This window comes from Salmo salar, chromosome 02 (genome assembly GCF_965601325.2).
Source record: "Salmo salar chromosome 02, fSalSal1, whole genome shotgun sequence".
Taxonomy (NCBI): Eukaryota; Metazoa; Chordata; class Actinopteri; order Salmoniformes; family Salmonidae; genus Salmo; species Salmo salar.
Genome location: NC_138292.1, coordinates 1793003 through 1806524, shown reverse-complemented (window position 1 = coordinate 1806524; position 13522 = coordinate 1793003). Strand labels below are relative to the sequence as shown.

Below are 13522 nucleotides of genomic sequence, written 5' to 3'. Positions count from 1 at the left end.
TCTAACTGCTAGTCTAAACAGAAGCTAACTGCTAGTCTAAACAGAAGCTAACTACTAGTCTAAACAGAAAAGCTACCTGCTAGACTAAACAGAAGCTAACTGCTAGTCTAAACAGAAAAGCTACCTGCTAGTCTAAACAGAAGCTAACTGCTAGTCTAAACAGAAAAGCTACCTGCTAGACTAAACAGAAGCTAACTGCTAGACTAAACAGAAAAGCTAACTGCTAGTCTAAACAGAAGCTAACTGCTAGACTAGACAGAAGCTAACTGCTAGTCTAAACAGAAAAGCTACCTGCTAGACTAAACAGAAGCTAACTGCTAGACTAAACAGAAAAGCTACCTGCTAGACTGAACAGAAGCTAACTGCTAGACTAAACAGAAGCTAACTGCTAGTCTAAACAGAAGCTAACTGCGAGTCTAAACAGAAGCTAACTGCTAGACTAAACAGAAGCTAACTGCTAGCCCAGACAGAAAAGCTAACTGCTAGACTAAACAGAAACTAACTGCTAGACCAGACAGAAGCTAACTGCTAGCCTAAACAGAAACTAACTGCTAGTCTAAACAGAAGCTAACTGCTAGACTAAACAGAAGCTAACTGCTAGTCGAAACAGAAACTAACTGCTAGCCTAAACAGAAACTAACTGCTAGTCTAAACAGAAACTAACTGCTAGCCTAAACAGAAGCTAACTGCTAGTCTAAACAGAAACGAACTGCTAGCCTAAACAGAAGCTAACTGCTAGTCTAAACAGAAACTAACTGCTAGTCTAAACAGAAGCTAACTGCTAGCCTAAACAGAAGCTAACTGCGAGACTAAATAGAAACTAACTGCTAGACTAAACAGAAGCTAACTGCTAGTCTAAACAGAAACTAACTGCTAGTCTAAACAGAAACTAACTGCTAGCCTAAACAGAAGCTAACTGCTAGTCTAAACAGAAGCTAACTGCTAGACTAAATAGAGAAGCTAATGGCTAGGAAGATATGCAACAGATTTTGTATGGGTTTGCTGAAATGGTTTTACAAAAAAATCTGTTGGCGGTCAATCGCAAAAAATACTGTGTTTGTCCACCACCCCAATGCATCCCCTTACAAACAAAATGTCAATGACAAAGCTTCATAGTTGACATTTTTTATATATAAATTAAGGATTTATACACTGGCAATAAAGAAAAAAATACAAAACATTTTTTTTTTTTTTTTTAAATCTTACATGACATTTACATATGAAAATGTACACAACATATTTAATAACTTACAAATGCTTTAATTGCATAAAAATATATCTCTTTACGAAAGGTTTGAATATATATATACATCTACATTGGCTCTGAATTTGTTTTATATTAGGAGTACTACTGCTTTATACAGTGATTAGCATTCTAAACTAGTTACCGATTTGTACAGTGAATAGCATTCTAAACTTGTTTCAAGTCTTTGATTTTAAGACAAAGTTTCAATATATACCAGATGCATTTTTCATTGTTGTCAATAAGAAATGTGAGATTGTGATATTACATATTGATAAAACAAAGACATTTGCCAAAGAGAATGCCATCAAGTATCAAAACTGTATAAATGTACAAAAAACAAAACAAATGCAATGACAAGATAAGATACACATGGTAGAAACATCTACAGCAGCAATGCTATACCACGACGTGATCATCTTTGGCAGACATGCACAAGTACGAGCCGCGTTCAGCATGTCTCTTCAACATAAGGAAGGCTGACAGAAAATACAGTAAATCAACATCCCAGTATGGCACCCTATTCCCTATGTAGTGAACTACTTTTGAGCAAAAGTTCTGGGCAAAAGTAGGGCACTTTATAGGGAATAGGGTGCCATTTGCTAAATCAACCCCCACCCCCCCCCCCCCAAAAAGATAGATGATTTACACACTGGTGTGTTACTGATGAAATTATAATACTGGTTTCTTTAACACTATGCCTATACAATATTTGACAAGGCACTGTCAGGATTTATTTAATGATTTTACAATGTTCCTTATTCCGTTATGACGGAACTGGCACGTAAAACGATGAGATATTGACGACAATGGCAACCGATTTCAAACGCGTGCAAAATATATACAGGAATGTAAATGGAGGCCGACGATCCTAGACGCTTAAAGAGAGAAAAAAGTTGCGATCTAGAATACAGAAGGGTTCTTTGGCTGTTCCCCGTTGGAGAACCCTTTGCAGAAGACTTTGGGGATTTTGGGGGGGTTTTTCATGTAGAAGAACAGCCGAAGAAGCCTTTTGGAGCCTTTTTATTTTAAGAGCGTTCTGTTTCAGTAAAAACAAACACCCATTTATTCCAGTCAACATCCATGGGACAGACACAGAGCAACATGTACAGCATGTGCAGTAACTCTCTCAGACTCATTGGCTAGAGGATACACAACTATCTCAAAACTCACCCCCCCAAAAAACCTTGACTCAGAAAAAAGGAAATTCATGTTCTCTCCATCACACAAAGAAAATACTGTACTTTGATGATAACATTTCTCCTTAAGTTCTCAGTCAGGGTAGACACATAACACATCCTTAATTAAGTTCTCAGTCAGGGTAGAGACATGATACATCCTTAAGTTTTCAGTCAGGGTAGACACATAACACATCCTTAATTGAGTTCTCAGTCAGGGTAGACACATGACACATCCTTAATTATGTTCTCAGTCAGGGTAGAGTCATAACACATCCTTAATTAAGTTCTCAGTCAGGGTAGAGACATGATACATCCTTAATTAAGTTCTCAGTCAGGGTAGAGACATAACACATCCTTAATTAAGTTCTCAGTCAGGGTAGACACATGACACATCCTTAATTAAGTTCTCAGTCAGGGTAGAGACATAACACATCCTTAATTAAGTTCTCAGTCAGGGTAGACACACGACACATCCAATCTTAAGTATCATTGGCGTCCAGTACTGTGATATTACATACACTGACAGTACAGAACAGTATTCAAAGAGCGAGACGGGCCTTTCTTGTTTCCCTGTCTCTCTCTGACATCACACAGGGTGGGAAATGAACAGCACAGATCACTTTGATCGACTCACGCTGAGAGGAACTCTTACGTTCAAATTAGATTCGCTTTAGCCAACATCCGCATCGCTGATGTTTTGATGTGTCGGAGGTGGAACTGCTTTAGAGCTGTCAAATCCACAAGCGGCTCCCGGCATTATACCTTGTCATTGGCTACACAGAGTCTCATTAAGAGAAATCCAATGCAGCCTTGTTTACAAGTTTGAACACTGGAATGTGAGATATAATCCACACCTCGATTAGGCTGATAGAAATCATCATTATTTAGTTTGATGATTTTATCATATCGATATAACCTACACTTTCGCGGTCTGAATTTCTAACGCGAGTGGGGCGGGGTTTGGCTTCATGACAATGATCACAAGAGCAGCTGCTCATCGATTTGACGGCTCCAACGCAGTTCCACTTCCTTTGACAGCTCCAACGCAGTTCCACTTCCTTTGACAGCTCCAACGCAGTTCCACTTCCTTTGACAGCTCCAATGCAGTTCCACCTCCTTTGACGGCTCCAACGCAGTTCCACTTCCTTTGACGGCTCCAACGCAGTTCCACTTCCTTTGACAGCTCCAACGCAGTTCCACCTCCTTTGACAGCTCCAACGCAGTTCCACTTCCTTTGACGGCTCCAACGCAGTTCCACTTCCTTTGACGGCTCCAACGCAGTTCCACTTCCTTTGACGGCTCCAACGCAGTTCCACTTCCTTTGACAGCTCCAACGCAGTTCCACTTCCTTTGACAGCTCCAACGCAGTTCCACTTCCTTTGATGGCTCCAACGCAGTTCCACTTCCTTTGACAGCTCCAACGCAGTTCCACTTCCTTTGACGGCTCCAACGCAGTTCCACTTCCTTTGACGGCTCCAACGCAGTTCCACTTCCTTTGACAGCTCCAACGCAGTTCCACTTCCTTTGACAGCTCCAACGCAGTTCCACCTCTGACATCGCTAAATCATCAGGTATGTGGGTGTCTGGTATCGCCGGTTAATGCTTGATCTGATTGAGGCCTTAAGTCTGAGACACTTTCTAAAATCAGATCCAGGGGAATTAAACCTAGCCATGCAGAGAGAGGGGATAGATACTACTACTACTGAGGGGGAAAAAAACTAGCAGACAGACCTGGGTTCAAGTAAGATTTGATACATTTGTATTGTATTGTTGTGATCAGACGAATGAGTCAACTCTATATGTATTTTAAATATGTCCTATAAAATCGATCGATCGATATCATTTAAAATACTTTATTTGGGCTTTATTGAGCTTACTTGTCGCAATCGAACCATAAAGAATAGTCGCAAAAGGACAAACCCCCTCCACCCCTCTGGCACTCCGAGGCAGACTAGAACAAAGGCTAAAGGAATTGGAATAGTATTTGAACCCAGGTCTGATAACTACAAATGGAAAAGACTAGGGTTCCATTTGGTTGCCTTAACAACGCTCCATTGTTTGATGTTGACTAGAGCGTAAACAACTCTGTGTACCAACATGTCGGACGGCGTTATTCACATAGCATCCACTCTCAGAGTGTAGTTAGGAATAACTTCACCAATCAGGTGAACATGTGTTTTAAAAGAGGACAGTGTCATTTTGAACACTGCTTGCTGATTCACCCATCCATCATCCACACACACACACACAACTATTGTTCCTGAAGGTGTGCTTTGCTGTCCTGTTTCCCGAGGCTGTGCTGTGCAGTCTTCAGAAACTCGTTGCAGAGAGATATTATAAAGACAAGACATCCATTTTTGAAAAACCAAAAGAACTCTCAAGCAATTCCGTTCGTCGCACACGTCAAACACCATCGTTAAACCGCGGTGCGGAGTGTTGCATCAAACCAGTGCCGCATTTCTGAACAAGCTTTCTGTTCGGCAAACTATCGTCAAACCCCGGCGCGTTTGGCACACACACACACATCTTCAAACCACAGTGCACACGGTGTTGAGGTTGGGGTCGAAGCGAACCACTTTCCCCTCCGCAGACTTGGTGTTGGTGTCGTACATGGGGTTCTCATACGTCGCCTGGCCGTTGTTGTTCTCGTGGACTGAACAGCCGGTGTACTGGGTCTGATCTGTTTTCCTACAGTATAGAGTACACACAGTACACACACACAGTACACACACATCTGTCAGTGAGACAATACTACTCCATCAATCTACTGTACATCTGCTGTTTTAAAGTATCAACCACTTCTCAATGTCAAGAACAGCTCTACGAACAGTGAAAAGTGAAATATGTTCCACTTCTCTTTACACAACCAAAACCAATATTAACAAGATGTGGTCGCCGTGTGGCTCGCTGTACACTCACTGCACAGTGTGGCGTGGGAGAGAAGCCTCTGCTAAGTGCTGTGTATTATTACTAGGTTACCGAAGCTACGTACCGTTGTTTGTAGAGATAGAATCCCAGGCCTGCCAACACGAGGCCAAAGAAAGGTACCAGGATGGCTATGGCCATAGAGCTACTGTTGGTGACATGAGGAGGAGCTGTAGTTGTGATGTTGGTCTCTCTCACCTTCATACCTACATGGGAAGGAAACCAGGAGCAGGAGGAGGAGGAAGAGGAGGAGGAGGAAGAGGAGGAGGAAGAAGAAGATGAAGAAGAAGAGGAAGAGGAGGAGGAAGAGGAGGAGGAAGAAGAAGGAAGAGGAGGAAGAGGAGGAAGTGGAAGAGGAGGAAGAGGAGGAGGAGGAGGAGGAAGAAGAAGGAAGAAGAAGGAAGAGGAGGAGGAGGAAGAAGGAAGAGGAGGAGGAAGAGGAGGAGGAAGAAGAAGGAAGAGGAGGTGGAGGAAGCGGAAGAGGAGGAAGAGGAGGAGAGGAGGAAGAGGAGGAAGAAGAATTGGAAGAGGAGGAGGAGGAAGAAGAGGAGGAGGAACAGGAAGACGATGACGACACAATGTTGGTGGTTACAATTGTAAGATTGAGTTGTTCTAGTCTCTGCATCCCTACTGTCCATAGTCTTTCCCCTGTATGAAGCCTAGTTCTAAATCCTACCTACCTAGTCTCTGCATCCCGAACTGTCCATAGTCTTTCCCCTGTATGAAGCCTTGGAATACAAAACTGCCACCGTCAGGTTCAGCTGAGACCTTTCACAGGAGATAAAAGACAAACAGTGAACTTCTACTTTGTTCAGACACGCAAAACCCATCTCTTTGAAATGACTGAGTTACTGATATCTTCTGTCAATAACTCCTTATAAGAGGTCTGTCTGCCGTACAGTCCTACCATGTTGCTGTCTGTCTGCCGTACAGTCCTACCATGTCGCTGTCTGTCTGCCGTACAGTCCTACCATGTTACTGTCTGTCTGCCGTACAGTCCTACCATGTTACTGTCTGTCTGCCGTACAGTCCTACCATGTTACTGTCTGTCTGCCGTACAGTCCTACCATGTTACTGTCTGTCTGCCGTACAGTCCTACCATGTTACTGTCTGTCTGCCGTACAGTCCTACCATGTTACTGTCTGTCTGCCGTACAGTCCTACCATGTTACTGTCTGTCTGCCGTACAGTCCTACCATGTTACTGTCTGTCTGCCGTACCGTCCTACCATGTTACTGTCTGTCTGCCGTACCGTCCTACCATGTTGCTGTCTGTCTGCCGTACAGTCCTACCATGTTACTGTCTGTCTGCCGTACAGTCCTACCATGTTACTGTCTGTCTGCCGTACAGTCCTACCATGTTACTGTCTGTCTGCCGTACAGTCCTACCATGTTACTGTGTAACTGTCTGTCTGCCGTACAGTCCTACCATGTTACTGTCTGTCTGCCGTACAGTCCTACCATGTTACTGTCTGTCTGCCGTACAGTCCTACCATGTTGCTGTCTGTCTGCCGTACAGTCCTACCATGTTACTGTCTGTCTGCCGTACAGTCCTACCATGTTGCTGTCTGTCTGTCTGCCGTACAGTCCTACCATGTTACTGTCTGTCTGCCGTACAGTCCTACCATGTTACTGTCTGTCTGCCGTACAGTCCTACCATGTTACTGTCTGTCTGCCGTACCGTCCTACCATGTTACTGTCTGTCTGCCGTACCGTCCTACCATGTTACTGTCTGTCTGCCGTACAGTCCTACCATGTTGCTGTCTGTCTGCCGTACAGTCCTACCATGTTGCTGTCTGTCTGCCGTACAGTCCTACCATGTTACTGTCTGTCTGCCGTACAGTCCTACCATGTTGATGTCTGTCTGCCGTACAGTCCTACCATGTTACTGTCTGTCTGCCGTACAGTCCTACCATGTTGCTGTCTGTCTGCCGTACAGTCCTACCATGTTACTGTCTGTCTGCCGTACAGTCCTACCATGTTACTGTCTGTCTGCCGTACAGTCCTACCATGTTACTGTCTGTCTGCCGTACAGTCCTACCATGTTACTGTCTGTCTGCCGTACAGTCCTACCATGTTGCTGTCTGTCTGTCTGCCGTACAGTCCTACCATGTTGCTGTCTGTCTGTCTGCCGTACAGTCCTACCATGTTACTGTCTGTCTGCCGTACAGTCCTACCATGTTACTGTCTGTCTGCCGTACAGTCCTACCATGTTACTGTCTGTCTGCCGTACAGTCCTACCATGTTACTGTCTGTCTGCCGTACAGTCCTACCATGTTACTGTCTGTCTGCCGTACCGTCCTACCATGTTACTGTCTGTCTGCCGTACAGTCCTACCATGTTACTGTCTGTCTGCCGTACAGTCCTACCATGTTGCTGTCTGTCTGCCGTACCGTCCTACCATGTTGCTGTCTGTCTGCCGTACAGTCCTACCATGTTACTGTCTGTCTGCCGTACAGTCCTACCATGTTACTGTCTGTCTGCCGTACAGTCCTACCATGTTACTGTCTGTCTGCCGTACAGTCCTACCATGTTACTGTCTGTCTGCCGTACAGTCCTACCATGTTACTGTCTGTCTGCCGTACAGTCCTACCATGTTACTGTCTGTCTGCCGTACCGTCCTACCATGTTACTGTCTGTCTGCCGTACCGTCCTACCATGTTGCTGTCTGTCTGCCGTACAGTCCTACCATGTTACTGTCTGTCTGCCGTACAGTCCTACCATGTTACTGTCTGTCTGCCGTACAGTCCTACCATGTTACTGTCTGTCTGCCGTACAGTCCTACCATGTTACTGTGTAACTGTCTGTCTGCCGTACAGTCCTACCATGTTACTGTCTGTCTGCCGTACAGTCCTACCATGTTGCTGTCTGTCTGCCGTACAGTCCTACCATGTTGCTGTCTGTCTGCCGTACAGTCCTACCATGTTACTGTCTGTCTGCCGTACAGTCCTACCATGTTGCTGTCTGTCTGTCTGCCGTACAGTCCTACCATGTTACTGTCTGTCTGCCGTACAGTCCTACCATGTTACTGTCTGTCTGCCGTACAGTCCTACCATGTTACTGTCTGTCTGCCGTACAGTCCTACCATGTTACTGTCTGTCTGCCGTACCGTCCTACCATGTTACTGTCTGTCTGCCGTACAGTCCTACCATGTTACTGTCTGTCTGCCGTACAGTCCTACCATGTTGCTGTCTGTCTGCCGTACAGTCCTACCATGTTGCTGTCTGTCTGCCGTACAGTCCTACCATGTTACTGTCTGTCTGCCGTACAGTCCTACCATGTTACTGTCTGTCTGCCGTACAGTCCTACCATGTTGCTGTCTGTCTGCCGTACAGTCCTACCATGTTACTGTCTGTCTGCCGTACAGTCCTACCATGTTACTGTCTGTCTGCCGTACAGTCCTACCATGTTACTGTCTGTCTGCCGTACAGTCCTACCATGTTACTGTCTGTCTGCCGTACAGTCCTACCATGTTACTGTCTGTCTGCCGTACAGTCCTACCATGTTGCTGTCTGTCTGTCTGCCGTACAGTCCTACCATGTTACTGTCTGTCTGCCGTACAGTCCTACCATGTTACTGTCTGTCTGCCGTACAGTCCTACCATGTTACTGTCTGTCTGCCGTACAGTCCTACCATGTTACTGTCTGTCTGCCGTACAGTCCTACCATGTTACTGTCTGTCTGCCGTACCGTCCTACCATGTTACTGTCTGTCTGCCGTACAGTCCTACCATGTTACTGTCTGTCTGCCGTACAGTCCTACCATGTTGCTGTCTGTCTGCCGTACCGTCCTACCATGTTGCTGTCTGTCTGCCGTACAGTCCTACCATGTTACTGTCTGTCTGCCGTACAGTCCTACCATGTTACTGTCTGTCTGCCGTACCGTCCTACCATGTTGCTGTCTGTCTGCCGTACAGTCCTACCATGTTACTGTCTGTCTGCCGTACAGTCCTACCATGTTGCTGTCTGTCTGCCGTACAGTCCTACCATGTTACTGTCTGTCTGCCGTACAGTCCTACCATGTTACTGTCTGTCTGCCGTACAGTCCTACCATGTTACTGTCTGTCTGCCGTACAGTCTTACCATGTTGCTGTCTGTCTGCCGTACAGTCCTACCATGTTGCTGTCTGTCTGCCGTACAGTCCTACCATGTTACTGTCTGTCTGCCGTACAGTCCTACCATGTTGCTGTCTGTCTGCCGTACAGTCCTACCATGTTACTGTCTGTCTGCCGTACAGTCCTACCATGTTGCTGTCTGTCTGCCGTACCGTCCTACCATGTTACTGTCTGTCTGCCGTACAGTCCTACCATGTTACTGTCTGTCTGCCGTACAGTCCTACCATGTTGCTGTCTGTCTGCCGTACAGTCCTACCATGTTACTGTCTGTCTGCCGTACAGTCCTACCATGTTGCTGTCTGTCTGCCGTACCGTCCTACCATGTTACTGTCTGTCTGCCGTACAGTCCTACCATGTTACTGTCTGTCTGCCGTACAGTCCTACCATGTTACTGTCTGTCTGCCGTACAGTCCTACCATGTTACTGTCTGTCTGCCGTACAGTCCTACCATGTTACTGTCTGTCTGCCGTACAGTCCTACCATGTTACTGTCTGTCTGCCGTACAGTCCTACCATGTTACTGTCTGTCTGCCGTACAGTCCTACCATGTTACTGTCTGTCTGCCGTACAGTCCTACCATGTTACTGTCTGTCTGCCGTACAGTCCTACCATGTTACTGTCTGTCTGCCGTACAGTCCTACCATGTTACTGTCTGTCTGCCGTACAGTCCTACCATGTTACTGTCTGTCTGCCGTACAGTCCTACCATGTTACTGTCTGTCTGCCGTACAGTCCTACCATGTTACTGTCTGTCTGCCGTACAGTCCTACCATGTTACTGTCTGTCTGCCGTACAGTCCTACCATGTTGCTGTCTGTCTGCCGTACCGTCCTACCATGTTACTGTCTGTCTGCCGTACAGTCCTACCATGTTACTGTCTGTCTGCCGTACAGTCCTACCATGTTACTGTCTGTCTGCCGTACAGTCCTACCATGTTACTGTCTGTCTGCCGTACAGTCCTACCATGTTGCTGTCTGTCTGCCGTACAGTCCTACCATGTTACTGTCTGTCTGCCGTACAGTCCTACCATGTTGCTGTCTGTCTGCCGTACAGTCCTACCATGTTGCTGTCTGTCTGCCGTACAGTCCTACCATGTTACTGTCTGTCTGCCGTACAGTCCTACCATGTTACTGTCTGTCTGCCGTACAGTCCTACCATGTTGCTGTCTGTCTGCCGTACCGTCCTACCATGTTACTGTCTGTCTGCCGTACAGTCCTACCATGTTGCTGTCTGTCTGCCGTACCGTCCTACCATGTTACTGTCTGTCTGCCGTACAGTCCTACCATGTTACTGTCTGTCTGCCGTACAGTCCTACCATGTTACTGTCTGTCTGCCGTACAGTCCTACCATGTTACTGTCTGTCTGCCGTACAGTCCTACCATGTTACTGTCTGTCTGCCGTACAGTCCTACCATGTTACTGTCTGTCTGCCGTACAGTCCTACCATGTTGCTGTCTGTCTGCCGTACAGTCCTACCATGTTGCTGTCTGTCTGCCGTACAGTCCTACCATGTTACTGTCTGTCTGCCGTACAGTCCTACCATGTTGCTGTCTGTCTGCCGTACAGTCCTACCATGTTACTGTCTGTCTGCCGTACAGTCCTACCATGTTGCTGTCTGTCTGCCGTACAGTCCTACCATGTTACTGTCTGTCTGCCGTACAGTCCTACCATGTTACTGTCTGTCTGCCGTACAGTCCTACCATGTTACTGTCTGTCTGCCGTACAGTCCTACCATGTTACTGTCTGTCTGCCGTACAGTCCTACCATGTTGCTGTCTGTCTGTCTGCCGTACAGTCCTACCATGTTACTGTCTGTCTGCCGTACAGTCCTACCATGTTACTGTCTGTCTGCCGTACAGTCCTACCATGTTACTGTCTGTCTGCCGTACAGTCCTACCATGTTACTGTCTGTCTGCCGTACAGTCCTACCATGTTACTGTCTGTCTGCCGTACCGTCCTACCATGTTACTGTCTGTCTGCCGTACAGTCCTACCATGTTACTGTCTGTCTGCCGTACAGTCCTACCATGTTGCTGTCTGTCTGCCGTACCGTCCTACCATGTTGCTGTCTGTCTGCCGTACAGTCCTACCATGTTACTGTCTGTCTGCCGTACAGTCCTACCATGTTACTGTCTGTCTGCCGTACCGTCCTACCATGTTGCTGTCTGTCTGCCGTACAGTCCTACCATGTTACTGTCTGTCTGCCGTACAGTCCTACCATGTTGCTGTCTGTCTGCCGTACAGTCCTACCATGTTACTGTCTGTCTGCCGTACAGTCCTACCATGTTACTGTCTGTCTGCCGTACAGTCCTACCATGTTACTGTCTGTCTGCCGTACAGTCTTACCATGTTGCTGTCTGTCTGCCGTACAGTCCTACCATGTTGCTGTCTGTCTGCCGTACAGTCCTACCATGTTACTGTCTGTCTGCCGTACAGTCCTACCATGTTGCTGTCTGTCTGCCGTACAGTCCTACCATGTTACTGTCTGTCTGCCGTACAGTCCTACCATGTTGCTGTCTGTCTGCCGTACCGTCCTACCATGTTACTGTCTGTCTGCCGTACAGTCCTACCATGTTACTGTCTGTCTGCCGTACAGTCCTACCATGTTGCTGTCTGTCTGCCGTACAGTCCTACCATGTTACTGTCTGTCTGCCGTACAGTCCTACCATGTTGCTGTCTGTCTGCCGTACCGTCCTACCATGTTACTGTCTGTCTGCCGTACAGTCCTACCATGTTACTGTCTGTCTGCCGTACAGTCCTACCATGTTACTGTCTGTCTGCCGTACAGTCCTACCATGTTACTGTCTGTCTGCCGTACAGTCCTACCATGTTACTGTCTGTCTGCCGTACCGTCCTACCATGTTACTGTCTGTCTGCCGTACCGTCCTACCATGTTACTGTCTGTCTGCCGTACAGTCCTACCATGTTACTGTCTGTCTGCCGTACAGTCCTACCATGTTACTGTCTGTCTGCCGTACAGTCCTACCATGTTACTGTCTGTCTGCCGTACAGTCCTACCATGTTACTGTCTGTCTGCCGTACAGTCCTACCATGTTACTGTCTGTCTGCCGTACAGTCCTACCATGTTGCTGTCTGTCTGCCGTACAGTCCTACCATGTTACTGTCTGTCTGCCGTACAGTCCTACCATGTTACTGTCTGTCTGCCGTACAGTCCTACCATGTTACTGTCTGTCTGCCGTACAGTCCTACCATGTTGCTGTCTGTCTGCCGTACCGTCCTACCATGTTACTGTCTGTCTGCCGTACAGTCCTACCATGTTACTGTCTGTCTGCCGTACAGTCCTACCATGTTACTGTCTGTCTGCCGTACAGTCCTACCATGTTACTGTCTGTCTGCCGTACAGTCCTACCATGTTACTGTCTGTCTGCCGTACAGTCCTACCATGTTGCTGTCTGTCTGCCGTACAGTCCTACCATGTTGCTGTCTGTCTGCCGTACAGTCCTACCATGTTGCTGTCTGTCTGCCGTACAGTCCTACCATGTTACTGTCTGTCTGCCGTACAGTCCTACCATGTTACTGTCTGTCTGCCGTACAGTCCTACCATGTTGCTGTCTGTCTGCCGTACCGTCCTACCATGTTACTGTCTGTCTGCCGTACAGTCCTACCATGTTGCTGTCTGTCTGCCGTACCGTCCTACCATGTTACTGTCTGTCTGCCGTACAGTCCTACCATGTTACTGTCTGTCTGCCGTACAGTCCTACCATGTTACTGTCTGTCTGCCGTACAGTCCTACCATGTTACTGTCTGTCTGCCGTACAGTCCTACCATGTTACTGTCTGTCTGCCGTACAGTCCTACCATGTTACTGTCTGTCTGCCGTACCGTCCTACCATGTTACTGTCTGTCTGCCGTACCGTCCTACCATGTTGCTGTCTGTCTGCCGTACAGTCCTACCATGTTACTGTCTGTCTGCCGTACAGTCCTACCATGTTACTGTCTGTCTGCCGTACAGTCCTACCATGTTACTGTCTGTCTGCCGTACAGTCCTACCATGTTACTGTCTGTCTGCCGTACAGTCTACCATGTTACTGTCTGTCTGCCGTACAGT

The 13522-nt window shown here is 47.1% G+C and overlaps 1 protein-coding gene across 1 annotated transcript in view; it reads right to left on the bottom strand.

The window, feature by feature from the left end:
- Nucleotides 1-1109: 1109 nt before the first annotated feature.
- LOC106592657 (CUB and sushi domain-containing protein 3) overlaps nucleotides 1110-13522 on the bottom strand; it is a 369408-nt gene continuing 356995 nt past the window's right edge. Inside the window, 3 exon segments of the mRNA XM_082968525.1 lie at nucleotides 1110-5112; nucleotides 5417-5555; nucleotides 6030-6117. Of these exon segments, the coding sequence (XP_082824651.1) occupies nucleotides 4953-5112; nucleotides 5417-5555; nucleotides 6030-6117 (387 nt within the window). The 3' untranslated portion in view covers nucleotides 1110-4952.